This window comes from Myxine glutinosa, chromosome 12 (assembly GCF_964187855.1).
Source record: "Myxine glutinosa chromosome 12, kmMyxGlut1.1, whole genome shotgun sequence".
Taxonomy (NCBI): Eukaryota; Metazoa; Chordata; class Myxini; order Myxiniformes; family Myxinidae; genus Myxine; species Myxine glutinosa.
In genome coordinates this window covers 80,239,675-80,267,161 of record NC_136272.1, presented here as the reverse complement: position 1 = coordinate 80,267,161, position 27,487 = coordinate 80,239,675, and the positions used below count along the sequence as shown (strand labels likewise).

The window sequence follows — 27,487 nt, the reverse complement described above, 5'->3', positions numbered from 1 at the left end:
ATAGCAATATCATGGGTATATTACACTGTTTTGACGACAACAAACTTGTAATGTGCGAGGTTGTAAAAAAACGGGGGGGGGGTGCTTAACTTAATTCTTTGTGTATATATATATATATATATATATATATATATATATATATATATATATATATATATATATATATATATATATATATATATATATATATATATATAATGTGGTTGAGGCTCATGGATGAGCTCGTACACTGAATGGATCAGGACAGAACAGACAAAAACAGGATGCAAACAATGACGCAAAACAGGACACAAAAGGAACAGTAGAGATGCAATCAAAGTGAAGGGTTGAGAGAGGGGGAAAACACCAACCACAGAGTTTAAGGCCAATGTAGAGGCAGACTTCGACAACCAATGGGTGTGGGAAGGAATAGGGGGAAGGATGGACAAGATGGATACAGAAGGAAACTCTCAGGAGGGAAAACTGGATATTTGGATGGAGGAGGGATTGGGGAAGGTTAATTAGCATGGAAAAGATCATGGTTTTGTAATGGGGACAATCTGAGATGGTACTGAACAGATATATGTCTTGAAGACCTGGAGGGAAGAATGAGATTGAAGAGGATGTGGAAGTTGGTTCCACAGGTGGGAAAAAGAGGAACAAATGAGTGGGAAAGAGCAGTGATCCTGGATTTAGGGAGTTTCAACAGAAGGTTTATGGTGGACAGTGTGTGCCCTGCAGAAACCTGGAGGGTGGGGGGTGAGGGGGTGGGCGGAGAGGTGGAGGACAAAGCACGGAACGAGCAGAGGGTGCAAGACCTGAAAGGAGGCAGAGGAAGGCAGGGATCACCAACCCATCTGCAAGGGCGAAGCGATAGGCCCATAGACAAAGCTAATCGTGCCAGATTCCAATCAATTCTTACATTAAGTTTCCAACGCACTGTTTCTAACCATAATTAAGATGTGTCTCATTTGCAAGAAAACCGTAATTAAGGAGCCAGCGACATCCAGTGGACTGACATCATGTGTGGGCCAGACCAGGCTGGGTGCAGAAAGAATATCCACTCCCTGAAGGTCATTAATGAACCAGCTGGGTGTTTCTTATAGTAATAACAAAGTAGGTTTCATAATTGTGTTAACCTGCTAATGTTCCCTTGTGAACCCCCGTTATTAAAATCATCAAAACCGCTCCTTGTAGGCTTGTTACATTCGGGCCCACAAAATTTGAATATCAATTCCATGTCCTAACCACCCTCAGTCACATATTTGATTACACACACACCAATATTCAATTTCAATTTGAAGCAAATCTCCAAACCCGCATTCAATAACAAATCACTGATCAAACACTGTAGGCCTAACAAACACCAAAATAATTATAAATATTTCAACAGTTCCTTATACACCAAACAGTATTTTAAAAAGTGGTGTTTAAAAAGAATGAATGCATTGTAAATACAAACACAGGTAATTCTGTCTTTTGCAGGCAATTTCGTTGCAGTACACGAACGTTTCAGGGCAACCAGGGGCCTTGCCATGCTTAAAACATAATCCGTAATGAAAAGCAACAACCGGTTCCTGTCGGACATCTGCCCTTATAGTCGACAAGTTGGTGAGTTACTGGACCAGGAAGCTACTTACTGGATTGATAGGCCACTTTGTATCCTCTCAGGATGCCGTTGAGGTGCTTCGGAGGTTTCCATTGCAGCAACACTGAAGTGAGATTGTGATTTGCTACCCAGAGGTATTTCACAGGCCCGGGTGCTGAAATAAGGACATAATGCATTTAATCTACAAAGCTACAAAGTAAGAGAAGACAAAAAATAAAGTATCTGTGGACAGAGGTATCTGTGGCCCCAACAAAAAAAACAAGTACAGTTCTTTGGTGATGGAATAATAGGATTAGTGGAATGAAGGAGGAAACTAAGGTGGATAAGGTGTTTGAGTTTGAACCATATTGTGAAATGGGTCTTCCTAAACAAGTAAACTGTCGTATAAGACAGGGATATACAGTGCATTCAGAAAGTATTCAGACCCCTTCACTTTTTTCACATTTTGTTATGTTGCAGCCTTATGCTGAAATCGTTTAAATTCATTTTTTTCCTCATCAATCTACACTCAATACCCCATAATGACAAAGAGAAAACAGAATTTTAGAAAGTTTAGCAAATTTATTAAAAAGAAAAAACTGAAATATCACAATTACATAAGTATTCAGACCCTTGGCTATGACACTTGAAATTTAGCTCAGGTGCCTCCCATTTCTCTTGATCATCTTTGAGATGTTTCTACACCTTGATTGGAATCCACCTGTGGTAAATTCAATTGATTGGACATGATTTGGAAAGGCACACACCTGTCTATATAAGATCTCACAGCTGACAATGCATATCAGAGAAAAAACCAAGCCATGAGGTCGAAGGAACTGCCTGCAGAGCTCAGAGACAGGATTGTGTCGAGGCACAGATTTGGGGAAGCCTACAAAAAAATCTCTGCTGCATTGAAGGTTCCCAAGAGCACAGTGGCCTCCATAATTCTTAAATGGAAGAAGTTTGGAACAACCAGGACTCTTCCTGGAGCTGGCCGCCCGGCCAAACTGAGCAATCGGGGGGGACGGCCCTTGGTAATAGAGGTGACCAAGAACCCGATGGTCACTCTGGCTGAGCTCCAGAGATCCTGTGTGGAGATGGGAGAAACTTCCAGAAGGACAACCATCACTGCAACACTCCACCGATCTGGGCTTTATGGCAGAGTGGCCACACGGAAGCCAAACAGTTCATTGTTGGTTTCATCAGACCACAGAATCTTGTTTCTCACAGTCTGAGAGTCCTTTAGGTGCTTTTTTGCAAACTCTAAGCGGGCTTTCATGTGTCTTTCACTGAGGAGAGGCTTCCGTCATAGCAAAGGGTCTGAATACTTATGTTAATGTGATATTTCAGTTATTTTCTTTTTAATAAATTTGCAAAACTTTCTAAAATCCTGTTTTCTCTTTGTCATTATGGGGTATTGAGTGTAGATTGATGAGGGAAAAAATGAATTTAAACGATTTCAGCAATTTGGTCAAATTTGGTCAAATGATCATCCCTGGGGGTGTGCTGGGAGGCAAATCCTCCACACGCACACTCGTCTCAAAGCTGTCTAGCCAGGGTTTGAATCCTGACCCAGCTATAAACTGTCATTTCGGTGTTTCACAGGGACGGTGATTCATCAATATGTGTGTGCCGTCTCTCGGATGGACCCTAAACGGGCATCCCTTCTAACAGCATTAGTTGATGGATGTTTATATTCCCACTGTCATTCACGAAGAGTAGGCGAGCTATTGCCGGCACCCTCAACAAATTACAAATTCCTATTGCGCTGCATAGGAAAGAAGAAGAAGAAAAGATTATAAACCTTTCAGATCGTACATGATGATCACGACACGCATTTCTCCAGTCCGTAACAAAATTTACAATTCACTAAGAAAGTAAAATTTAGTAAATAATGAAATTGATAGAATAAGCCAAAAATGAAGCTATGCTATGACATACTCAACTGAAGGAACAAGCAAACTTTATTTTGTCTGAAATCTATTTTGTTTTGTGTATTTCAACTACAATTTTCCAGAAATTCCTGCAAAAATGTCGAATAAATTACGCTTGCACCATTTCTTATCTATATCATATGTGGTGAGTGTCTTAGCAAATTTCAACTAGGGATAAAGTCAATTTAATGCATTACAAATGAAAATAATTTGCTATGAAGTGTAACGGGCACCTCCAATCAAATAAACAAGTTTTATAAGCTGCTGGAATTGAACTTCAACAATTGATTGGCAGAAACTGACAATGGACGTCGCAATACTTACGGCCTTCTGGCATATGGACGTTGATTGAAGGATCGCTCGGAGGGCCCTCACCCTTTCCATTCACCACCCGGATATCCATTTTGTATGTGCTGTAAGGCTTCAGGCCAGGCAAAACCCCAGACGCCTGTGTTGGCGGAAACCTGAACACTTCTTTTTTTGCGTGTCGCCTCTGCCGACCTGGATGTTCCTTCATTTTCTGGTAGGACACCTGGAGGCAAGAAATGGCAGATTAGATGAGACATGACACACACTTGCACAACCTGTGTAATGGCTGTGGAAAAGCCAATGGCTTCTGAAAGGCCCTTGACAAGAATATACTTTTGTAGTAAAGAACCGGCACAAATATTGAGGAATTGCTTAACAATCTAATGGCACATAAATGCCAATTATTTCTAGTCAATATTTCAGACATTTCTAAACATTATTGCAGAACAAAATATGCCAATTCCTGCTGAATGCATGAGTTGGGCTTGCAAAACCGAGTGATTTATTTATTTTTAATTACCAGTGGAGTGGGAGTGGTGGGGCCAGGATAGCGCAGAGGAAGCATATTCGCCTTTGAGTAGTCTTGTCTGGGTTTGATTCCCGACCCAATCATAATTTGTCACCTCTGGTGCTTTGTAGGTCAGCAATGCATCAACCAGTGTCCCATCTTTCAGAAGGACATCAAGCATCTTGTCTGGTCTGTTAGATTTGCTGGAGGACATTAAGTATCCCACAGATTATTTTTGCAAAGCGTAGGTTGGTGCGGTGGCAGCACCACGGTTGCTTCATTTTCAAAATTCCTCCACTATCTAATCACCTGTGACATGGGTGTGATCACCAAAATCACATGAAAGTGTCATGGAGATCCACATTTCTCAACCAGTGCAGTGACATATGTGTACAGCAATGGAATTTGAAGACTGAATTGGAACAATCGGTTCTCAAGGGAGAAAAGTCAAAGCTTCGGTAAGACTAATACGTCTCCAATAGTCTCCAGGTATAGATTCCTTAGTCACTGTGTGGTTCCGCCAAAAACACAACTTTCATGGTAAAGTTTCAAAACCTTGTTGTAAATGGAAATAAAAATAAATATTCATATTATGAGAGCTTAAAGCTTAACAATTCAATGTTTTTGAGATTGCAAATAACAAAATTATACTTCTTCTCATGTACATCATGGAATTATGTCATTTAAGCAAAAATACTTAATAGTAGATGATAATTAAAATAATAATGGTGCAGGCAGGATGGCCCAGACCTTTAGGTAATTACATACTATTCAAAATGATAATGATAACAATACATAACGATAATAACAATGGGATATAATGATAATCATAATTATAATAGTACATAATGATAATGGTAAATAATTAGGCCGAGGCCGAGCAAAGCAAGGTCGAGGCTATTTATTCCGGCGGCATGAATCGCTGCAACCCATGCCTGCAGAAAATGGATGTATGGAACGTCGGCCGCATTTTACATCAATTCATCATGTAACCTTGTATGAAGCTCGCTTTTACCATTGCACACATTTCTTATTTAGTCAACTTGGTTGTGGGATGCCTTGAAGGCCTTAAATTCAAGTTGATGAGTCTTTCCTTCGTGTTTGGAAAATAAGTGCACAGAGCACACTGCACAAGGGCAAGCACATCCATACTTGCCACTAGAGATGATGGATTGAGCCCAAATTTTCCGAGCCCAAACCGAAAAAAAATGGGAAAAGGTAGAAATCTCGAATCGATTTCCCACAATTTTCCACGAATTCCTGGGAAACGATTTACTGGGAAGAAACACGAGCTTGGGATCGATTTGTTTGAAAGCTTTTCTCAGCTCAAGTAGAAAAATTGGGCTTGCACATCTCTAATCTCTATCATATGTGGCGGGCGTGTCGGCAGTCTGGGACAGTTGCTGCCGGTGTGGCACAATAGACAACATGGAAGAAAACGAGTGCTAAAATATTATCCTGAGCTTTGTGTTAACCAGAACTTTCAGTGGAGTCCCTTGCATGTACTGAGTTTAGTTCAAATCGCATAGCCAATGGTATTACATTAACAGGAGTTTTAACGTGATCTCTGACCCTTGACCTTTTAGCAATAAATCATCCATCAAAGATTAGCTGAAGTACCCCAGCGTTACCCAGGGTAATTCCCAGGAGGGGAGTGGGGAAAGGAGAGGGTTCGGAGGAAGAAGGGAGGAGAGTGCGAGAGCAGGGGGTAAAGGGGAGGCGATGAAGGCAGGGGTTAATTGGAGGAGAGGGTGAGGGGAAGATGGGAGGAGAGAGAGGAGTGAGAGGATGGGAGCAGACGGAGAGGGGAGTGGGAAGGGATATATATATTTAGACCTTAACACCTTTTCAGACCTTCAGACCTATACACCTTTTCAGACATTTCACCTTTTCAGATCTTTACACCCTTTCAGACCTTTACACCTTTTCAGACCTTTACACCTTTTCACACCTATACACCTTTTCACACCTATACAGATTTTCAGACCTTGACACCTTTTCACACCTATACACCTTTTCACACCTATACAGATTTTCAGACCTTTACACCTTTTCACACCTATACACCTTTTCAGACATTTCACCTTTTCAGACCTTTACACCTTTTCAGACATATATATATTTTCAGACCTTTGCCAGTTAGACCATTTAGACCTTTAATTTGCAACCGTTGACCTTCCATTTAGTAAATCCTTTAATTTATTTGCCACATTAAATACACCACACAAAACAAGTCCCCACGTGCGCGGGTCTGCAATCTTTGATTGCTCTTTCTAATTCTTGATCTTAAAGAAAACAAAATCATAATTACTCCTTAAGGGAAGTCAATAAAAGCTCAAGAGTAATATTCTGAACTACAGACCAATGTAGCCTCCTGCACACCATCTGCAAGGAAATGGAATCAAGAATTCCTGATGACCTACAGTCTTATATTTCCACTAATGCTGTATTCACAGAATAGGTTTGGTTTCAATTCATCCACTCAATACATGCACTCATATATGTCCTGTGAGTGCATGCTTAAGCAATGGATAGACACCTAGAACCTCAACAAAGAGGTTTGGACAATGTCATTGGACATGTCAGAAGAATTTAAAACTGACATGCCATTTTCTCTAAAATGTCCTCCAATGGTCTTATGCTTGAATGCCCGGTGGGTTTCTGTCATGCACGGAAGTAGCGCGTCTCCCTGGGTGGCATTCTTTCTCATTTGTATGCTGGTGTCTCTCAGGGCAGTGAACTTGGATTTTCTTCTATTTTTAATTTACATCAACAACAGTTCTGCCTCTGTGGAAAATCAGCTATACCATTTTGCAGATTGCTCCCCATTGTATTGTAGTGTCCTCAACACATTGACAGGAGGACTGCAGCTGCATCCTTCTCTGCTGATCTGGAGAGGGGTGGAAATTAGTTAATCACCAGGGACATGATAAAGGATGCTGGAAGGTTCCACATTCACATTGTCTCTACAGAAAGATTACTTGGCTCTCCATTCAATCTATTTCCGTGGTCAATCAATGGAGTCCTTGGATTGTGCTGGCCTTAAAATCTGCCATGTCCTGTCTTGAGCCAATCCTATCTCCAATATGGCCTCAAAGGTTGGGCATTGCTGAGACCTTTCCACAAAACCAAGTCCTTCCCTGGATGCCATCAGTTCCAACCAGTATGCAATTATTATTATTTTCTACAGTTTCATGAATAATGGTTCTGTTAAACTTTCAGTTAAACTTTCTTGACTTAAACTTAAACTCTTGTTAAACTTTCTGTTCAGTGGTCTTTCTGTCTTCTATCGACTCCTCTCCGGCCTAGCTCCCCCAGCTCTCTCTGTGCTCTGTCCCCCTAATATTCCGACAGGTCGCACAAGATCTGCCAGCAACCCTCTTATGGTTAAACCGCCAAAATCTCGGCTTTCTGCTCACCTTCACTCTTTCATTCCCCTTTTCTCCCGCCTCTGGAACAAACTCCCCCACGCCCTTCAATCCCACTCCTCCCTCCAGGTCTTTAAAACAGCTGTTCACCACCATCTCTTATCTTCCCCCATCCAAAACCTTGATCTTTTCTACCGCCACTAATTCACCCCAGATACACTTTTTTGAAATTCCAACTTATTTCCTGGAAGTCCTTGCAGTGTCCATATGTTTTATACCCTCTCCCACCTCCCCCCCCAAGCCCTCTCCCTCCCAAAGATCTCTCGATGTCCCTGCTCTCAAATGTTGTGTTTGTGTGCTTCCCCCTCTCTCCCCATCTTGTCTACCGCTCCCCTTATTTTGTGTTTTTGTGTCGGTTTGACTTTTTGTGTGATTAATGTTTGCTCTTTCACGAGCCTCGATCTTGTATACAAAAAAAAAAAAAAAAACCATTATGGTCAGCACATTTTGTAATTCTGATAACATTGGTTCTCATGAGTCTAGTTTAATCCAGTCATATTGATTCAAAATCCCACTGAAACCAATAACAATCCGATATGAAAATAGAGCCAGAAAAGTGCAAAAACATAAGAAATAAAATTAATAAGAGATGCTAAACCCAAAGGATTTGGCGTAGACGGATAGAATGTGGCGAGGTAGAGTGGCCTACCAAGTATCCTTTCAGATGTCCACGTAGTTCTTCCACAGGAACGGGACGCCATTGCAGCATTACTTGAGTGCTGTTCTCCACAGTGTACCTGAAGTCTTTGGGAAAACTCAACGGAACTGCAATGATAAAGCAAACAAAGATTAACGATTCGCTAGGGCTTATCGGCCCTCCACCGGGATAAAATCAGTTCAGCCTTCAATGCAGTGTTTGCCCTAAGGAATGGTTTCATTCTTTGAGGGAGATACTCCACAAGAAAGTACATCCTTTTTCCGGAGCCTATTTCCCTCCCGACTTGACCAAGCTGACCTCTTGCTCACAAACGGGAGTAAAAACGTCAGTTTTCTAATACAACTGACTGAGCCTGCCATCGGTTCATCTGTAAAAGTTACTCGGAAAATGCGGGCAGAACGCAAAGTCGAGACGGGCGCAGTGAGCAAAAGCTGTCAGTAAGTGAAAAAGATTTTTTATAAATGTCAGTGCGGATCCACAGAAATAAAGACGCTGAGAGGCCAAGGGTTTCGCACTGAACGAGAGTACGCTTCCACTGAAGAAGTTATCTTGACAAAGCTGAAGAGAAGCGACTCGGAATCTCAGAAATGGTGCCAGCTACCCAACCACCATCAATGTCACATGGGAAGGTACAACAACGCAATTCTCCATCGTTACCTCCACCACCGAAAGGTGGACGACTGGACGGAGATTATGTTTTCACCCCTGTCTGTCTGTCTGTTTTTTTGTTTGTGAACAGTATGTCTCAGAAAGTTGTGGACAGATTCAGACGAAATTTGGTGGACAGGTTGGGTGCATGACAAGGACAAATTGATTAAAATTTTGGGAAGATCCAGATCTGAGAATGTTTTAACTGATTCTTCCCCATTGAGTGATAGGGCTAAAAAAACAATATACAACATGAGATCTCAAAACGTTTAGAACGGATTCGGACTAAACTTGGTAAATTAGTTTGGTAGGTGATAATAAAAAGCCAATTGGATTTTAGTTCAGGTCCGAATCCAGATCCGGCCTATCAAAAAACCACCTTTAGAGGCCATTTTTCCCCGCAAAGCAGGGGTTGGCCTTTTTCAGGGACCGTGGTTGTTGTTGTTTTTTGGGTGCCCTTTTTGAAGCAATGTTTTACAGCCGGATGCCCTTCCTGCCGCCAACCCTTTTTGTCGCCTTTTACGACAAGCAGGGAATTACCAGTGTACTGGTACTCAATTAGCCGACCTCGGAAGGATGACAGGCTGAGTCAACCCCCCTGGCGTTAATTCAGCGATCGACCGGGATTTGAACCCAGGATCCTTGGATCCTAAGCTGGCACCCTAGCCGCTAGCCCAACACCAGGGTTAGTCTCCAAGGTTAGATATCAGTGGGATACAAAACATAAACTGCTCAGCCTGGCGGAGGTATGCGCTCTAACGAGTGCCGTGACAGTTAAATTATGCTCTGGCCCAGCTATTTCAGGAAAAGGTGTGTGGAGATTACTCAGGTTGGCCTACTTGGCATTCCCACCATGATGTTGGTATCCCGGCTTAAAATACTACATTTATCTGTCTGTTGTCTTGTGAAGTCTTTATACGTTTCCTTTTTCTACATGCATGTTTCGTTTGTCTGAGGCCTACACGACCCTGAGACCACTGCGTGTGAACAAAAGTACTTTTTGTTGTCGAGGTGTTTTGAAAAATTGACAGTGAGGTAAATGCAGGATTATTAAATTACAATCATTAATATTGATGTGATGTCATTGACATGGTATTTGGTATACTCTTGGCAATAAAATACAGCTCCGAACTTGTTAGTAACACATTTTACAAAATTTGGTAGATATGAGACCAAATATTATTCCTCTCCACGTTTAACGGTCTGCTGGCTCAAAGGTTACGGTCAACACTCACACAATTTGTTGTGTACCATTTGCTGAGGGCATTGTTTACCCACAGCTGACTTGCAAAGGCACGAAATGGACACGTCACCAACCCCTGGCAGCCAATAACTGTGCCAAGATGAAGCTCGGTGAGCTCTTTACCTTGTGGCATCTTGATTACAGCTGAGTTTCATATGCAGGGGTTGGTTGGCAAGGTCCATTTCAATTTTGAGTGTTCTATCCAAAAAATTTGTTGGGATGTTAAACGAAAGAAAAAATTAATGAATTATTAGACTTCCATGCATATACAGTCCCATGAGGTGCTCGCATATGGAAGTAGTCGCCATCTTTTGTTGGCTTACTTGATGGTGGTGACAGTGGGTGTCTTTGCCTTAGCAAATGCTATTCTAGTTACGAGCATCGAGACGGCAGATTGCAACTCTTAATGCATTTTATTGCCGATCAATATGTGAAGTGTGGACTGGGGAGCATGTCGAGTTTCTGAGCTGTATGGTGGCCCAGTGGGGACATTAAAGTTTTCCTTCCATGTAATGTTCTTGCTCACATTGGGGGGTTTATTATATCCATGTACTCTGCAATATAGATTATGTGAACCAATACAACACCACAAGTATAAACACCACAACTAAATTATGCTGTCCCTTATTTTGCTCAATCACAATTCCTCAAGGTACGTTGTGCACATTGTGGAATCAACACTCAAAGATGGAAATGCAATAGGTGCAGAGCCTAAAAATTGGCAAGGTAGTGCACATACATAACATTTAAAAAACGATATTTTACATCATACAATGATATATGTTCGTCAAAAAACAAAATTTATGATTAACTTTGGTGGTGCTGACAGAGGTGACCTTTTATGACAGGTATATAAGTGGCTAATTGAGTGCAGTTGATCCTCACCATCCTCTCCAGAGTATCCAATGATGGGTTCACTCATTGGGCCTTCTCCAAGTTCATTGACTGCTTGCACTTTGACCTCAAAGGAAGTGAAGGTCGGCGTGTCATTCACAACCACATGACTCTCATTGGGATCGACATTTGCCTCAGACCATGGTTCGCTGGAGTCTTGAGGACGCCAGAGTACATGATATTGCATATCAGGTCCATTTTGATCGAGTGGGTCCATTTTCTGCCAAAAAACATTCCACAAACATGAACTTCCAACAACTTAAATTAACAAAACATAATGCACAAGTCAGGCTTTGATGGAGCATGTCTGATGGAAATTACTAAATGCTTTACCTGCCATGATATGACCATGTTGCTTGGTTCTGTCCCAGCAGCTTTTAGGTAAAGTGGATAAACATCAGGAACTGAAAAACAGATGCATAATGTTGGTAGAATTAAAGAAACAGGACAATCTAATGTACATATATTTACACCATAATCACGTTTACTTTAAATATGAAAGTATCCGTATATAATACAGGACACACACACACACACGCATGCACACACGCATGCACACACACACACACACACACACACACACACACACACACACACACACACACACACACACACACACACACACAGCCGATAAAAAGTTTCAAATTTTCAAACAATCAAAATAAAAAAACCTTTCAAAATTTTCACCTTTTGTTGCTTTGTAGCCTGGAATTAAATTGCATTAAATGAGGCTTTTTTCACCTTTATTTACACATCGCAACCGACAACTTCCAAGTGAACAACTTCAAACTTCCAAGAAAATTAATTAAAAATACAAAACTAGAATATCTTGGTTGGATACGTGTCCACCCCCTCTTATAATAGCAATTGTAAATTAGCTCGGGTGTAACCAATGGCACTCAACATCACACACCAAGTTATTTGGCCTCCACCTGTGTTAAATTGTAGTGATTCTGATTATTTCAGAATAAAATCAGCTGTTCCTATAGGTTTCCTCTGCTGGGTCGTGCATTTCACAGCAAAGACTCAACCATGAGCACCAAGGAGCTTTCAAAAGACCTCCAGGTTAAAGTTGTGGAAAGGCACAGATTTTAATAAAAAAAACACCTTTAGAGGCCATTTTCCCCCGCAAAGCGGGGGTTGGCCTTTTTCGGGCACTGTGGTTGTTGTTGTTTTTGTTGGTCCCCTTTTTGAAGCAATGTTTTACGGCCGGATGCCCTTCCTGCCGCCAACCCTTTTTGTCGCCTTTTACAACAAACAGGGAATTATCAGTGAACTGGTACTCAATTAGCCGACCTCGGAAGGATGACAGGCTGAGTCAACCCCCCTGGCGTTAATTCAGCGATCGACCGGGATTCGAACCCAGGATCCTAGGATCCTAAGCTGGCACCCTAGCCGCTAGCCCAACACCAGGCTGATAAGGCACATAAAGGCACAGATAAGGGTATAAAAATATTTAAAAGGCCTTGAATATACCTTGGAGCACAGTCAAGCAATCATTAAGAAGTGGAAGGAGTATGGTACCACCAAGACCCTGACTAGATCAGGCCATCCCTCCAAACTGGATGACCAAGCAAGGAGGAGACTGATCAGAGAGGCCACCAAGAGGCCAATGGCAACTTTGAAAGAGCTCCAGACCTTTGTGGCAAAGACTGGTCACTGTGTGCATGTGACAACAATATCCCAAGCACTCCACAAGTCTGGCCTGTACATTAGGGTGGCAAGAAGGAAGCCATTACTCAAAAAAGCCCACCTTGAGTCCCGTTTGATGTATGCAAAAAAACGATTCCAGAGATTTTGAAGCCATGTGGCAAAAAGGTTTGTGTTCTGACAAAACCAAGATGGAACTTTTTGGCTTAAATGCAAAACGTTACGTTTGGTGCAAACTCAACACAGCACATCACCCAAAGAACACCATCCCTACTGTGAAGCATGGTGGTGGCAGCATCATGTTATGGGGATGTTTCTCATCAGCAGGGACTGGGGCACTTGTCAATATTGAAGGGAAAATGGAGCAAAATACAGAAAAATCCTGGAGGAAAACCTGCTGCCCTTTGCAAGAAAGCTGAAATTGGGACGGAAGTTCACCTTTCAGCATGACAATGACCTGAAGCACACAGCCAAAGGCACCAAGGATCTTTCAAAAGATCTCTGGGATAAAGTCGTGGAAAGGCACAGATCAGGGGATGGGTAAAAAATATTACAAAGGCCTTGAATATACCTTAGAGCACAGTCAAGACAATCATTAAGAAGTGGAAGGTGTATGGTACCACCAAGACCCTGCCTAGATCAGACCGGCCCTCCAAAGTGGATGACGAAGTAAGGAGGAGACTGATCAGAGAGGCCACCAAGAGGCCAATGGGAACTTTGAAAGAGCTCCAGGTCTTTAGGGCAAAGACTATGATTTGTGGTTTATTCCTAGATTAGCAGGGTAGATGCACTTACTTCTTTGGGTGGACACACCTTTTTCTTTAAAAGTAATTATGGGAATAGAGGAAAGACTGGGTAACAACATCAGATTCACATCTCATGTTTAAAAATGAAATGCTTCCCAGTACAATCATGCATTGATATATTGTACTTCACTTTGATTGGTTGTCATGCAAGCAACCAGAAGGTGCCAAACCTGAAGAAGGATGATGAAAGCTCAGGCAGTGATAATGTAGTGTGATTAATGTGTGGTGAATACTTGGCCTCTCGGGATGGAAACATCACAAGCCAATCATATAGAAACCAAAGTCTTATGTGGTGAATACCATCTCATATGGCAGATTGCAGCCTAACTTCATCATTGAGCAGAAGCTGTAAGGAAGACTCCAAGGTGCATATGCAGAAATGGCACTGTTGACAATAGGAACAGTCGAGGACACGTGATAGACAACGGCCCAGTAGAGATTTTGCGAATAACCTAGCTGAAAGTGAGGGTTAACGTTTCTTCAAGAACAGTAAGATACACATTAACGTGAAGTGGTCTCCTGTTGATGTGTATCTGTTAGAGGTCCTTTGCTGGCTTTGCCTCTCCTCAGCAAAGGTTTTCGGGCAGGTACACATCCACATGAGATTAAAATGTTGAAGTGGGAGCACCAAAGAGGCCATTAACGAGACAATTAGATGCAAGCACCAAATAAGGTGTGTGGCATTACAATGAACCACCTTTAGAGGCCATTTTCCCTGCAAAGCAGGGTTTTTTGGGGGGGTTTTTTTTGTATATACTTTTTCAGGCACCTTGGTCCCCTTTTTTGAAGCAATGTTTTATGGCCGGATACCCTTCCTGCCACCAACCCTGTTAGTCGCCTTTTGCGACACAGGGAATTACCAGTGAACTGGTACTCAATTTGCCGACCTCGGAAGTATGGCAGGCTGAGTCAACCCCCCTGGCGTTAATTCAGCGATCGACCAGGATTCGAACCCAGGATCCTAGGATCCCAAGCCGGCACCCTAACCGCTAAGCCAACACCTGGCTTACCGCTAAGCCAACACAAGGTTTTCATTACAATGAAACGAAGAAATGAAACTGTAATTCTAGGTTGACCGTAGGATGCCTCACCGGTAGCATTGGGTCGGAATCGTGGTGGGGAATCACTTGGAGCACTATGGCCTGCCTCGTTCGCGGCCAGAACTCGAAACTTGTAGTTGACATTTGGCTTCAGTTTGAGCTCTTTCTTCGTCATTGTTCCAGGCAATTTGGCCAGAGTACGCCACATTCCGGGGAAGTGGTCATCCTCTTCAAACTGCACCACATATTCTTTTTTCCAAGTGAAATACAGGGAGAAGATTGCGACGTTAGACAGCTTGGCATATAAAAGCAGCATTCAATTATGCACCATAATTACTTTGCCAGATGTTGCCTTCTTGTGAAAATAAGCATTCCCTGATAAAACCACCACAGCTATTTCGTTCAAATTGTCCTTTCAAACTTGGCAATGTAGAAAGATTTCGTGAACCATCGGTGTTATTCCCTATTCGATGAGACGAAGGTTTTACTTAATTGTATTATAGACATCAAATACAATTCTCTAAGTGTTATGTGACATGTAATCAAACAGCAGCGACAAAATCTCAATTTTGGGGCAACCTGCCAAAATTGTCTCATTGAAGTAATGTATGTAAAAATGGCCCAATGGTGTCAATATCTCCTCTCCCAATTCCAAAACCTTTTTTCCCCTTACCCCCATTTCCTCCAAAACGTTTCTCCCTTTCTTTTCCATTTCTCCAACTCTTTTTGTTCTCATTTAACCCCATCCCATCTCTGCACCCTCCCCCACAAGTAGGTGGTACCATTGCAGTGTCACCGGAATTGGTCACCTCAGCAACGTTTGGAGAATGTATAAACTCTCATGCATCTCAAGATGTAAAACTAGAAAGCATCTGAAAATGCGAAGCCCATCCACATCCGTTTGCATTCAGATGTCTTCCTCTTCTTCTCTATGTTCAAAATAATGAAAACAGTTTGTTTTTTTTAAATACAAAATGAAAATTGTTGATTTAATGCAGCCTTGAAATTTGAGCTTTCAATCTAAAAAAATTATCAGCTTCTAGCTTTTGATTGGTGAACCGATTCAGTGACTCAATATGCAAATTCTTAAAATTTCAGGTCAATCGGATGAAAATTGATGATTTTATGTGATGCTGGCCTTTGACCTTTTGACCTTTTGACCAAATTATTAATTTGCCTTCTACATATTATCATAATAAAGTTTTGTTGAAAATATGATGACAAAACGCAAATGGTAAATTTAAATTTCAGGTCAATTGGATGAAAATTGATGATTTTATGTGACGCTGACCTTTGACCTTTTGACCCTTTGACAAAATTATTAATTTGCCTTCTCCGTATTATCATAATAAAGCTTTGGTGAAAATTTGATGACAATAGCTCAAATGTTTAAAAAAAAAAAAGTTATGGCCCAGACAGACACACACAAGGACAGGCAGACAGACAGACAGACACACAGAAGTGATTACAAAACCCCATCTCTTGCTGTGCAGGGGATGGGCTAATAATGTTCCTGCAAACACAATATTATGTCAGCCCAAAACACGCAGAGAATAGTCACACTGGATGCATACCGGTAATAGGGCTATTGTGATCATTTCCTGGAATCCATCGCAGCTTTACAGTTCTTGCCTTTTTATCAGAATACAACAGCATGAGTGGAGGATCAGGACGGTCTGAGAGGAATCGAACATCACAAAGTTAAGCAAAGGAATAACAAAAACAAAATACATTTTTCAAAACATCTCAACCATGGTTTTATGTCTATGCATGTCTCCATGGTGATCAGAAAGTTAAAATTAAGCACCAAAGTGGCTCACTTGAGAGTCTAGTATCAACAATGGTATGTTAATATGATCCAGTAACATCTGGTAGTTGTCAGTAAAGTGAAATGATTTTGAATTGGCAGCCTTGAATTCATGTATTCTTAAATGCCAAAACAGCTTCCAATGCTGGATGGCGCTGAAAAGGAATTCACAGAGCTAAAGCCTTCCTTGGCTACTCTCAACTCCGAACAATATACAAGGCATTCCTCCACAACACCATAGAGTACGGTTCTCCACTTTACGGTCGGTGCAACTTCTTCTCATTTCAAACCCATCGAGGCAGTTGAATCCAATGCCTTGAGAGTAATTGATATCTTTTGGCAGGAGATAGAAGCAGAAGGCCCACTGCTCTCTTACGACAGATAGCTTGGTGTCCTCGCAATAATTGATCTGGTATTGCCTCACTTGTCCACTCCTCCGACCTGCCTGCCGGCCGTTACAGCCTTTCACCTCTCCGCTGCCTGAAAAGGATGCGTGTTCATCCCATAACCGATTATTTTTGCCTTCCGCAAGTCTTTGAACTCGCATGCATTCCTTTCTCTTCCTCTGTAGGACTATCTTCTGATATTTTTCCTCTCGGCACCTTAAAATCAGCTGCAAAACACCATCTTTTAATATATTCCGTTATCACTGACGACCTTTTTTACTCTTCCTAAGAGAAGACTTTCTTTTAAGACTTTCTTTTTTAAGACTTTAAGACTTTTAAGAAGACTTTCTTTAAGAGAAGACTTTCTTTCTTTTCTTTTAGAAGACTAAGACTTTCTTCCTTTTTCTTTCTTGTAACCTCTGTCATTTTTTTAACTGCCGTGCTACTTTTAATATTCTGCTGCACTGTCTGTGTGTTCCGTGTCAATCTGATTTTCTCCATTCTGCTTCTGGTACGTAGTCCTTCTAACCTTTGTTATCCAAGTTTTCCCTGAGTCTCAACATCCATTAAAAATGTTTTCATGTTGCCAAAAGTGAATTGTCAAACACAGAATTATGGCCAAATTGCTCATTTCCATTTATTCTTGGCCTGTAACTGTGTTAAAGCATATTTGTGAAATTCTGGTTTTGTGTCGTGCTTTTTCAGACAAATATACTTTGAATGGCACAGAGAATGATCATTAGACAGATGACTTGTCCAACACCCCTGAGAAGTATTCATCATTGCTGGAAAATCTCAGTCGTTTCAAACACAGTAATCAACCCATCGAGGCCATTTTTAGATTTTTACGACCCGTTAGAAACGAGGAGGTAAGTTCCGGGTGAGGTACATTCATCAATATAGGCCAAATTAAAGTCAAGGCTTAGATTTAGGTACACCACTTCTATTTGGTGTGTTATGCCATGAGGAACACAAGTAGGAATGATGAAGAGTGAGAGTCTAGCGTAAACCCAGAAATAGCCTTCACTTGCAGGCTTCAGGCCTGCCTGCTGCTGCCTTAGCGTTCTCATGGATTTTGTCTCCCGAAGGCTCAGTAGGCAGCATGAATAATAGGATGTGAAGTGCATGCTGGAGAAGGATGTTGAAACGAGTTGCTGGCACTGCACGCAACCAACAAGACTGGCTGGATGCACGTCCTCCCAAAAGACTCGTATATCAGTTGTAAGGGCCTCATTTTGGTCGTAGATTTTGAAAATGTTGTCATCCAATGGGGGGTAAAAGCAAGATTAACGGTGCACATATCTCTTAGTAATACTCTGAAGAAACAAGTTATGAAGAGGGTAATGCAATAGGATAGGTGTGAGACTCAAATGGGGTTATGGGAGGGAGGAAAGATGGAAAGGGTAGTTTTGCAGCTGCTCAAATTTCCCTACTGGCTTCGCTTGAAGTATGTTCAAGGCATGTGGAGGGGTGGAGGAATGGGGGAATTGCAACACCGATGGAATTCATATGAACATCCAATGCTGCAAAAAAACCAAGACAAATGCTCGTCATAGAATGAAGACAGCAATCTCGACCAGACATAGAAAAAACATCGAAGCTTAAAGATTATCAACAAATTTTCTTAATGATTTCCATTTTATAAATTGACTTTTTACACGAAAACAAAGATCCTCAAAATAATAATTTTGTGGGTGCCTAAAACACTTTCCTACACCCACTAAGGAAAATTTCCCTAACTTTATTTCTCAAAAATTAATTTTGCCGAAAACACTCCCCGACACTCACTGATGAACCTCTGAAAGTTTGACGAAAATCCGCTCAGCTATCTGAGAAAAATGGCGACACAAACACACACAGACAAATGGCTCTCTTATAGTATAGATCGATGGATAGGGGAAATCATCTTCAGCATGAGGGCAAGGGCATTCTCTGATTTATAATACATACGTTAAGGTGTCTTGTCCATTTGTATCTCTCCATTGAACCGGGTGGGAGCTGGGCAGAGAAGGCAGGTGGAGGGTGATACAACAAGAATATTTCCCTTATACAAACAGGGGGAAAAGACTGCTCCAGACTGTCCATCAGTGCATAGAAGGCAGACATTGCACCATTCCGGTTCCATGAGTGGTCGAATTGCCAGGTCCACGAGTGGTGGGGCCCAGCTGCAGAGACCCCTTGGGCCTGTGATTAGTCCATGCCACTCAACGGAGAAAACCATATATGGTATGCACTACCGTCTATCCATGTGTGAGATGCGGTCATTGGTCCAGTGCCATCAGATGGCAGGGAGCTAGGAGCTGGGCATAAATACGTGTACTCGCATTCTCTGCCCTCACTCCATCTCCCTCTGCTCTCCTTCTCCCACTTATCTTCTGGGACAAAGAAGCCTTTTGCTCTCGGCTTTGTGCTCTGAACACCCGATATCTTTCGCAGGGACCCTGGTCTGTTCCTTTGCTGCAAGCTCAGATTCTGCAGCAGACTGGCATATTGCATCCCATGCTGTCTTTCTCTGTCTCTGTCTCTCTTGGCTGGTTCTTGTTTGAGTGGTTGCTTTTATGTGTGGAAATTGGCCTCATGAGGGGGGGAGGGGGGGTTGTTAGGGTTGTGTGTAGTATTTTGTCTATTGGGATTTCATTTTATCATGTCTTGTATTTAATAAAGTATTTCTTTCTGAAGAGATGGTGTGCACCTCGTGTTTATGCCATTTTAAAGCACCGGCGTTTGGGTTTAATTGGTATTGTTACGGATTCGTCACTTCCGTTGTTGTGGTTTTCATCCACTGTAAACATTTTTGATTCCATATACTATTATTGTTGTCGTTTAAGGGAAATAGAGATCACTATTTTCAAAAGGTAAAAAAGTTAATGTTTTAAATGAAACCGGAACCGGACGACGACGAAGAGGAAGAAGAGGAAGAGAAGGCGGAGCGAGTGAGTCGGACAAGAAGCCGAGCTGCTTCAAGGTCCTGAGCGAACGTTGGCGAACGAGGGTCACGTGTGAGCTTTGGGTTTCCTGGGAAAGGGATTCCTGCGACAGAGTTGTTGTCGCTGTGACAGATAGACCTGCATGGTGGGTTTTGCGGTTGATTCCGAAGAGAATCATCGGAGTGCCGTTGCACCACGAGAACGGGCCGTCGGCCATTTTTACCTCGCGCAGGATTTGCGCTTCGCTCAAGGTTTTTCACCGCTTCAACCATTTTCACCGCATTCAGATGTTAATCTGGTGTGTGTGTGCAATGTGGCTTTTGAGTGGGAAATCTGCGGTTCGCCAATTGGGAGCCGTGGAACGTCCATACCCGAGGGTGTGATTTCGCAGTCGCCTGGAGGGCACCTTTACGCATATTTGGCAGCGTGACTGTCACTCAACTGAACGGGATTCTGGTCTCCATTAGACATCATTCTGACGATCACTGGAGCGGATCGACTTTGGCTTGATGCCGGAATATAGACATTGGGAATGTTCTTCTTTTCGCTCACTTGGAGCACAGTGAGTTATATTGTACGAACCTGATGGTACCATCATAGGAAATATATATTGGTTGCACAATTGATTACTATTGTTGTTGTACTGTTAGTCTTGTGTGATCTTAATACAATACTTGTTTGTTGGTAACAATTGGTGTGGTTTCACCATTGATCTTTGACATACAGAATAACACATCTTTCTGCCGTGACTCCTCTTGGGGCTCGGAGGTACACCGTGACCGGGGTTTGGGGAGGAGCACGTAACAGAAATTGGGGGCTCGTCTTTGCTGACAAAATTCCCAAATGTCATCCGGGATTAAATTCCCTAACACTCGTCCGGGATTAAATTCCCTAACACTCGTCCGGGATAGAATTCCCTACCATTCCCAATATTCCCAAATTTGGAATTTTTCTAACATTCCCAAATTTTTCAAAAAAAAATTGAAAATTTTTGCGTGAAGGTTAACAGGTGCTAACTAATAGTCACCATGGTGTTTGACGCAGAAAGGTTTGCGGCGTCCCCTAATGAGGCACAGTTCCAAGCATTAAAAAGATCGGAACTCTTGATATTGGCCAAATATTTTAACTTGGAGGTCCGAGTTAATATGAAGAAAGCAGAGATGCAGACATTGGTGGTAGAATCTCTGGTGGGACAAGGAACATGGAAAGAGGTAGCCTTGGATTGGTTACCCGAAGAAAAAGAAAATGTGGAGCTCCGGAAAATGGAGATGCAACTGCAGAGCCAGGAAAGGTTAAAAGCAGAGGAAAGGAAAGCAGAAAAGGAAAGAGCAGAACAGGAACGAGAACTCGAGGAGAGAAGAGCAGAGGAAAGGAGAGCTGAAGAAGAGAGAAGAGCAGAGGAAAGGAGAGCTGAAGAAGAAAGAAGAGCAGAGGAAAGAGCAGAGGAAAGGAGAGCCGAAAGGGAGTTAAAGGAACGTGACATGGAGTATCAGAAGGAACTTAAACTCAAGGAGCTGGAATTACTGGGAGAACGGAGAGAAGTAGTATCCATGCCGGCTAGTTCGACAACTAGTCAGAACACTTGGGATGTTGGTAGGCATGTGAGGCTAGTTCCACCCTTCAATGAAAAGGAGGTAGCCAAGTTTTTTTTACACTTTGAGAAAGTGGCTCAAATGCTAAAATGGCCTGTGGGGTCCTGGACTATGTTAGTGCAAAGTGTTCTGGTGGGTAAAGCTCAAGATATCTATTCGGCTTTACCGATTGACCAATGTGCAGATTATGAGATTGTGAAGAAAACCATTCTCAAAGCCTATGAATTGGTCCCAGCAGCTTACCGGCAAAAATTCAGGAATGCCAGGAAGAGGGAGAGCGAGACCCATGTGGAGTTTGCCAGAATGAAGGAAACCATGTTTGATCGGTGGTGTGACTCGAAGGGGATTGGGAAAGACTTCAACCTGTTGCGACAATTGATCTTGGTGGAGGAATTCAAACAGTGTGTCCACGCGGACATTAAAGTGCATCTGGATGAAAAGAAAGTACCAGAGTTGTATGAGGCAGCAACCGTGGCAGATGAATATGCCTTGACACACAGGATAGGGTTCCACAAACCTAACTTCCCACCTAGAGTTAGCCAGGGGAGTTATGGTAAATCAGGGGCGGAGAACAAATATTCATGGAGGCGGCCTAGAGATGACTATGGGGACAAATCTGACACCGCGACTTTTAGGGATCAGAAGACTACAGTTCCAAGACAGACTTATCTTCCGGGGGGCCCGAGGCAGACCACGAGTTTTTCCTCCGGGCCTACTTGCGCTTTTTGCAAGAAACCTGGGCATTTGATGTCCCAATGTTATGCCCTGAAAAGGAAAAATCAGGAGCGGAGTCAAACTAGTACAACTCCGAATGCATTGGCCAATGCGAGAAATCGTCCTTGGAGGACAGTGCCATGTGAAGGTTCCCATGCCAAAGTTACGGCATCACAGAACGACCTTGTTCAAGAGGGTTACAAACCTTTTATTTCAGAGGGGTTTGTGTCACTGGATGGTGACTTAACGAACCAGAGACCTGTTAGGGTATTGAGGGACACAGGAGCACATCAATCTTTGATGCTTGAAGGCATTTTGCCATTGTCAGAGAAGACGGCAACTGGTGTTAGTGTTCTTTTACAGGGGGTTGGTGGCTATGTTAAAGCTCCACTTCATGTCATCCATTTGAAGTCTGATTTGGTGTCAGGACCGGTCACCGTAGGTTTACAAGCCACTCTTCCTGTAGAGGGAATCTCTTTTGTTATTGGGAATGATTTGGCCGGTGGTCGAGTTTCTGGTAATCCGATGTTTGTTGAAAAGCCTAGTATGGAAAATAAAACCGCACAGTTAGAGCAGGAGATTCCGGGTATCTTTCCATCCTGTGCCGCGACTCGTGCTATGGGTAGGAAGCGCTCTGAAGAGAAGGAGAAGGTACTGACGTCACGCTTTGCGCAGGCACTTCTTGTCGAGTACCCTGAAACTAAGTGTCAGCACACACAAGTCATGGATGGAGGCAATGTTGGCAAACTCTTTGTCGGTGGACTGAACTTTGACACAAGTGAAGATGTTCTGGACTCTATCTTTGGCAAGTATGGACCACTCTTGGAAGTGCAGCTGATAAAAGACAGGGAGACGCAAAAGTCGAGAGGGTTTGGCTTTGTCACGTTTGAAAACACAAAGGATGCCAAAGATGCAGAAAAGGATTTGAATGGCAAGGATTTGGATGGTCGGACCATAACAGTAGAGAAGGCAGGCCATGGGCGTCGAGGGGGCTACAGAGGAGGAAAACATGGAGGTAGTTTCAGGGGTGGCTATGGCTCCCGGGGTGGGAGTAGTAGTTTTGGTGGCGGCCGCAGTGGTGATTACTATGGAGGCTCCCAGCAGCAGCAGCAGCGCAGTTTTGGCAACTCTCGACGGGATGACTATTACGGTGGTAGCCGAGATGGGGACCGCTACTCACGTGACTACAGCACCCGGACTCTACAACCGTGATTATGATTCTTTTGATCAAGAGAAGAGTTGGAAGCACTGAGTGCTCAGGAGCAGCCGAGCCAATATTCCTACACAGATTAACCTGTGAACTCCACGTCCCTAAATGCGTCCATGCAGTGAATACTTCCGGGCCTCACCACCCAACCAACATGAAACCTGGCTCTCAGCTCGGCCTCCTTCAAAAAGTGCTATAGATTTGCTTTGCTTTGGATTTTTGATCACAACTCCTTAACCTTCATTCAAAAAAATGAAAAATAAAAATCAGAGGTTGATGAGATGGAGTTTGGCTTTGCAGGAGTTCAACTTGGAAATTGAGCATGTAAAGGGCAGGGACAATGTCGTTGCCGATGCTTTATCCAGAGTGAACTAACTTTGGAAATTCCTGTAGGTGGTTTGGAAGTTTTGTTGCTTTATTTTAGGGAATAATAATTATTGTTGTTCACGTGAATTGATCATTTGGGTGTGAGTTTTACTTTTGTTTGTTAAAAGAGTTTTTGCCTGCAAAGAAAGTTTTCACGATGTTGAAACTTTCTTTCTTGAGGGGGGGGAGGTGTTACAGATTCGTCACTTCCTTTGTTGTGGTTTTCATCCACTGTAAACATTTTTGATTCCATGTACTATTATTGTTGTCGTTTAAGGGAAATAGAGATTACTATTTTCAAAAGGTAAAAAAGTTAATGCTTTAAATGAAACCGGAACCGGACGATGACGAAGAGGAAGAAGAGGAAGAGAAGGCGGAGCGAGTGAGTCGGACAAGAAGCCGAGCTGCTTCAAGGTCCTGAGCGAACGTTGGCGAACGAGGGTCATGTGTGAGCTTTGGGTTTCCTGGGAAAGGGATTCCTGCGACAGAGTTGTTGTCGCTGTGACAGATAGACCTGTGTGGCTGGTTTTGCGGTTGATTCCGAAGAGAATCATCAGAGTGCCGTTGCGCCACGAGAACAGGCCGTCGGCCATTTTTACCTCGCGCAGGATTTGCGCTTCGCTCAAGGTTTTTCACCGCTTCAACCATTTTCACCGCATTCAGACGTTAATCTAGTGTGTGTGTGCAACGTGGCTTTTGAGTGGGAAATCTGTGGTTCGCCGATTGGGAGCCGTGGAACGTCCATACCCGACGGTGTGATTTCCCAGTTGCCTGGAGGGCACCTTTACGCATCTTTGGCAGCGTGACTGTCACTCAACCGAACGGGATTCTGGTCTCGATTAGACATTGTTCTGACGATCACTGGAGCGGATCGACTTTGGCTTGATGCTGGAATAGAGACATTGAGAATGTTCTTCTTTTCGCTCACTTGGAGCACAGTGAGTTATATTGTACGAACCTGATGGTACCATCATAGGAAATATATATTGGTTGTATAATTGATTACTATTGTTGTTGTACTGTTATTCTTGTGTGATCTTAATACAATACTTGTTTGTTGGTAACAATTGGTGTGGTTTCACCATTGATCTTTGACATACAGAATAACACATCTTTCTGCCATGACTCCTCTCGGGGCTCGGAGGTACACCGTGACCGGGGTTTGGGGAGGAGCATGTAACACTCGTAACAGTATCCCTGGAGGGTTACATCGTTTATAATTCTCATTAATAACCGGTGTGGTGTTATATCAAGGGTCATGAAGGGTAACCTTGTGATGAGCATAGGTTGACAATCACCGCACTCACCGTATGTTTGTGAATAAACAGCAACAGGTTAGCTAATTTTGAGGCCATAGGCTTCAGCATGGTCGATAACCATGATATGAAACTATGGTTTGCAACTCTGATGCAGTTCCTTCTTCATCCGCGCGCAGCTTATAAAAGAGCTGGTTTGTAGGGGGAAGGGATTACACTGCAATTGTCTGGCTTCAAGTTTAGTAAGAAAGATGATAGTATGCCTTATATTTGATACTGCCTTATAATGGTTTGTGAACGCTTGCTTATCATTGTATCGTTCTTCTAATAGATGCTGCTGAATTCGATTGGATTAAAGCTCATGATCTTTGGAGTTTGTGTGGACATCAATTGATTTTCATCACAAACCACATGATTGTGGTTGTTCCCCTTTTGGGTGGTCTTCATCCAAAAGACATTACTTTACACTGATGGTTCTTCATCAATCCCGAAAACATCGCTGTACAAGGCCAAAATATGTCATTGGCAGAAAAACAATGACCGATGATGACAAATGCATAACAATCACCAAGGAGGGAGTGGGAAGAGAGGAGGAGGGGGAAACTGCAACAAAAGTTCTCACCGATGACAGTCAGGTTGGCCTCCTGTGTGACAACGTCCAACTCGGACTTTGCAGTGCAGATGTACTTGCCTTCATCCTCAATTGTGACATTGGAAATGAGCAGAGTGTTGTTGAGAAAGGTCACCCTGATGTGAAAAACATGATGTTCGTTACATTTAGTAAAAACAGCGTGCTACTAATTATAAGTATGAGATTGGAACAGTGGCTAACAATAAATTGATAGATTATGTCATAAATAAAGTTGTTTTTTGTTGTAATCTGACACAATCTCAGGTGTTCCTTGCTTCCAACTTAAGGATGGTTCAAGACATTTGGCAAACATTAATCTCATGGAATTTTTTTAAAATCTCAAATCAAATTAGCTATTTTTTCTGAGTTCTTCTCTTTGAAACTGCTTTATATCTTGTTTTTCATGGATTCTCCCCTCCCACACCCTACACAATACACACCTGTACACAACGGTTAAACCTCCACCCCAAATTTCGGATGGCATCTACCATTTTGAAAGTTTGTAAACTTCCCAAAATTACTACATTAAGTGAGTAGGGCTATTTTATCTGTTTTGTATCAATCAGAAATGATTTCAGTAGAGATGTGCCAAATATGCATGGGACGTGTTTTATATACACGTACAGTATTGATTCCCACCAACAAGGCCTAATTCAGATTTATACCACCATCCCTTGTACGAACCATGTAATCACCATGTCAATCACACAACGGAGTTGGTGAAGAGGCAGATGTTAATAAAAACAATATTAATGAAAATATATAATAATAATGTCTGCAAACAAAACACACCTGGTTAATTGTATTTTTAAATGTGAAATGATAAACTGACCATTTGGCATAACATTGTTAACATTTTCTTGATGATAGTTTCATTTCAGGACCCAATCCCAAGTACTGCTTATATTGTGTGCTTGAATTGTTCAGTCATTCATGCAATACATATTCCTGGATCCCAACATACTTGGTTTCCATGACATCAATGAACCTGAACAATAACAACTGTATAAGCATAGCGATATTTGTAAGTGGTAAATTAGCCGAAGGGTTTCTGCACGTTGACCTTGCACCACCTATGACAGCGCAGCCAACTGCAATGCCACAGTTATCTTCTTTTTCTTCTCGTTCTCTTGCCTTTGTAAGGAGTGAGGTCCAACGGTATCAAGCTTCAGCCCTGCCTCGACCACAATACTCCTCCACTTCCCCTTGTCCTCAGCTATTTCTGTCCACCCTACAAACACCCTACCTTATTGATATCCCTCCTCATACAATCTCTTTCCATCTCAACCACGGTCTACCTCTTTTCCTCCTCCCTTGCTTTTTCAACCTACCTGCTCTCTTTGCCATTTTCTCTTCTCCCATCTGCACCAAATGTCCAGCCCATCTCAGTCGGCATTTCACCAAATCTCCCCGTCAACCTCATCTTCACAACAATCCCCTCCCTCAGTTCTTCCATCGTCCTTCTATCTACCCTCTTCACTCCCGCAATCCTCCTGAGCCAGGTGTTCTCGCAGAAATGCAGGTTCTGTTGTTGTCTCTAAGCTAGTGCCACCATTTCCAGGTCGTAAAGTTAGGCTGGCATCACACAAGTCACCAAAACTTTCCCTTTCAATTTCCTCGATATCTTTCTGTCTTCCATTAATCCCTCCTCCACACTCCTCCACACATTCACACACAGCTGAATCTTCCTCCACACCTCTACCCCAGACTTACATTCCCCGGTCACTGTTTCCCCCAGATTCTCAAACCTATTTCCTTGTCTGATCTCTTTTTCCCTTCCAAGCTGATATTCATTTCTTTCCTCTAATGCCCAACACATCACCTCAGTCTTCTCCATGCTAATTTTCAGCCCATGTTTCCCAAATGCCTCCTTCCACTCCCCCAGTACTTCCTGCATCTCCTGCCTACTCTCCGCT

At 42.6% G+C, this 27,487-nt stretch overlaps 1 protein-coding gene across 6 annotated transcripts in view; it reads right to left on the bottom strand.

The window, feature by feature from the left end:
• Positions 1-27,487, bottom strand: part of LOC137437547 (neuronal cell adhesion molecule) — a 321,028-nt gene that overhangs the window by 47,747 nt on the left and 245,794 nt on the right. For all 6 annotated transcript variants that reach the window (XM_068131960.2, XM_068131963.2, XM_068131964.2 and 3 more), the window contains 8 exons: positions 25,563-25,687; positions 16,260-16,361; positions 14,737-14,934; positions 11,523-11,593; positions 11,181-11,409; positions 8,396-8,511; positions 3,826-4,033; positions 1,620-1,742 (listed from right to left, as the gene is read on the bottom strand). In XM_068131960.2, coding sequence (XP_067988061.2) covers positions 1,620-1,742; positions 3,826-4,033; positions 8,396-8,511; positions 11,181-11,409; positions 11,523-11,593; positions 14,737-14,934; positions 16,260-16,361; positions 25,563-25,687 — 1,172 coding nt within the window. The remainder of the gene's footprint in view (positions 1-1,619; positions 1,743-3,825; positions 4,034-8,395; positions 8,512-11,180; positions 11,410-11,522; positions 11,594-14,736; positions 14,935-16,259; positions 16,362-25,562; positions 25,688-27,487) is intronic.